Genomic DNA, 3,279 nt, shown 5'->3' on the forward strand with positions numbered 1-3,279 from the left:
TTGTCAGTGGGAAAAAAGCGGGTCGTGCTCAGAGTCCTCGATGTTGAGTCCGTGGAACATCAAGGACAGGTACGTAAACTCTTGCTAACAAAAGAAGGAACAGTTTTCAAAGTCAAAAGATCTAAGCCGAAAAATATTGTAAAACCTGGACAATATCCTTAAAAAATCTGGTGTACACGTGCAAATTCCAATACTTTAGCAAAAAAAATGTATCAATTATTTATCTGTGTTTGTTAATTGATTCACGAAGTCAAGTGGCGCTAAACCACAGTTAAATATTTTGTTGGAAAAGTTCATACATTTTCGCATTCTTTAAACCCCCTTTTCTTTCATATGATAACTTTCACTTTGTATCTTTCATCCCCCATTTAATCCCAACCATTGCGGGGGGTAAAGGGAAGCGAACAAGCCGGCACCGCTGCTGCTAATTCTTTCTCTAAAGAATTTTTATTTGTAATTTTTTTTGCGCAGATTTGTTACTTTTGTTATTTTCGGCCTTTTTGTTGTTGTTATATTTGTGTGGCGCCCTTGCTCCTTTTTTCGCCAAAGAGTTCTTATTTTTGCCCTGTTTTGTTATTTTTCTTATTTTCGTCATGTGTTATATTATGTGATAACCCCTTGCTCGAGCTGATTTCTTGTTTTCGTTATTCTTGTTATTTTCGCCGTTTTTGTTATATTGTTCTTACGATTTGTGATTAGTTGTTCTTGCGATTGCCTGCATTTCTGCTCATAAGTGGGTTAAATTGCTGATCGTCATTTTACCTAGGATGAGTATGCACTTTACCTAGTTAAAGCAGCTATCAAAATCCCTCTCCCTCAACCCACCCCCCCCCCCCCCCACTTCTCCCCCACGAAAGGACTGAAAACACCACTAAATTTCCTCAAGCTCCGTCTTACACATCCCAACACATCTTTCTAATGTTTCGTATCATTTTATCGGTTTTTGCGTTGATACACTTACCCATTCATACACACACATATATATATATATATATATATATATATATATATATATATATATATATATATAATATATATATATATAATATATATATATTTAACTGAATAAATGTGTGTTTCAAGTGAAGTTATAGGCTCCCCTACTTTGTCACCTCGAAAGAAAATTTCCCGGGAGGCCCACGCCTTAAACCACGTAAATCACATCTTCGATGGCTGTGTTGCCAGCATGGTTGTCCTGGTGGTGTAGTGGTGATCACACCCGACTAGTAATGGGGGGACGTGGGTTCAAATCCCGCTCAGGGCAAATTTTCTTTCACACATTTATTCAGTTAAAAATATGATTATTTGGGGTGTGCATTGTCAGGGTTTCTCTCCTACACTCTCTCTCTCTCTCTCTATATATATATACATATAGCTTGAATATCTGTAATGGTTGACCAAACGATAAACTCCCAACAGAAGGATCCAAAAGGATGCACGTTGTCTCCTCAGTTAGTATTTAAAGTTGCATATAAACTGGAGAGGAAGACAAAACTTCTCGAAGGTCCAGGAAATTTAATAAATACGTTTCGGCCCTTCGGCCTTCGTCAGTTAATTTTTTTTTAAAATAGCGTACAAGTTAAAAATCCAAGGATAAAATGGCCTAATTATTACAGCAGTGGAGACTATATAGTCTCTGAAAGACTAACAATGGCTGCCGTAATGGAATACAATTAAGTAGTAAATTGTATGGTACAATACAAGCCAAAACTAAAGCTTGATCACTAAAACAAAAGTAATGATGTAATAATAAAATCTAGAGTTATGCAAGTGATTCAATCTATTTATGTAATACCGACTACAAATTAGATGGGACTACAATGGAAACAAAAAAGCTTTTTTTGGAACATTGAAATTGATCCGTCTTCTTGAACGGAATTCACAGCGCTTATTGAGGCCAAAAGGCTGCAGTGTGCGCATTTGTGCCGCCCAATAACCCTCCCGCTTTAATAAAGTGTTATCTAAATCCCCGTCAGTGTTCATTATCTTCTCAATGACAATGAAATTGAAGTCCGAAAGGTTGTGAGGAAATTTATTGAAATGAATGGCAAGCTGGCACGATTTTTTGTTTCTTTTCATGTCAGATTTGTGGTTTCTGACTTTAAATGCATTGGAAGTCGAACCATCATACTGCACTTTGCATTTGTTTCAGGAGGCTAAGTAAATAATTCCAGTCGAATTGCATCCAAGGTTTTGTTTGATTTGATACGACCGGCCAGTTGCAAAACTTGAAAATTCACCAGCTTCCAACAAATAATTACAACAGAGATTACATCTTTTGTTGCATTTAAAACATCCGCAATTTTCAGCCTGGGTCATGGTTTCGACTTCTTTTGAATTTGGAGGGTGCAAGAATGTCCTTCAAATTCTTTGTTCTACGGTATGCTGGAATGACGGATTTGGCAGGAAAAAATTTCCCTTACTACTTGGTTGGATTCGAGCAAGTGAAGATGTTTTTTAATGATCAACGAAATATTGGGTAGCCTCGGATTGTAATCGACCACTAAGGGAAAGGTTTTTTTCTTAGTTTTTGTTTTTGGCTTGAGAACATCTGATTTCTCCAATTGCATGGCCTTCTCAAACAGGATGGCTTAGTGGTTATCAACAGTGCCTTCCACCTCTGCGACCCGGGTTCAACTCTCGGCCCCGGGATCGTATGTGGCTTGAGTTTCAGTCGATCTCAACCTGACTCCGAGGGTTTTTCTCCGGGTACTCCGGTTTTCCTCCCTCAGCAAAATCGACTCACAGCCTATTCCATCAGGCTGTGCTGCTGTGCTCCGAGGTCATCCATGGGTCGTGTTCAGGAGCCGAGCGCCTAGCCGGCAGCACGGCTCCTTCGGTCCGATCTCGTTGAGCCGCGCCCTTAGCAATTCAGTCTCCGACTGCGAGAAAGGGCGATTAGCAGGTCACGTATTATTATTATTTATTATTATTATTAAACTGTTTGTCCACCAGATTCCCATTGTAATTTTGTTGTTTGAGGTAGCTTTTGTATTCACTACAGGGCTTCACAAAAGAGGCGTTGGTGGAACAGTCACGCCTAATTCTAAGGGCTACTCCATAAGGGATAGCTTTCTTACAATGATGACTATCAGTGGGCTTGGAATAAATATCTGTTGAAATAAAGCCATCTTGTAAAAGGAGAGTAAGGTCCAAAACATTGAGGCTGCTTTCAGAATGAACCAATTCAAATTTGATGGTATGATATAGTGAATTAATATAGTTGGTAAATTCAAGACGTTTCTCAACACCCTGTGTCAACACCCTGTGTCCATAGAT

At 38.9% G+C, this 3,279-nt stretch overlaps 1 protein-coding gene across 1 annotated transcript in view; it reads right to left on the reverse strand.

The window, feature by feature from the left end:
- Window positions 1-3,244: 3,244 nt before the first annotated feature.
- The window catches only part of LOC138055651 (uncharacterized), a 735-nt gene continuing 700 nt past the window's right edge, over window positions 3,245-3,279 (reverse strand). Inside the window, exon 1 of the mRNA XM_068901537.1 lies at window positions 3,245-3,279. This exon is cut by the window's right edge and continues 700 nt beyond it. Coding sequence (XP_068757638.1) covers window positions 3,245-3,279 — 35 coding nt within the window.

Source organism: Montipora capricornis, chromosome 7 (assembly GCF_036669925.1).
Source record: "Montipora capricornis isolate CH-2021 chromosome 7, ASM3666992v2, whole genome shotgun sequence".
Lineage (NCBI taxonomy): Eukaryota > Metazoa > Cnidaria > Anthozoa > Scleractinia > Acroporidae > Montipora > Montipora capricornis.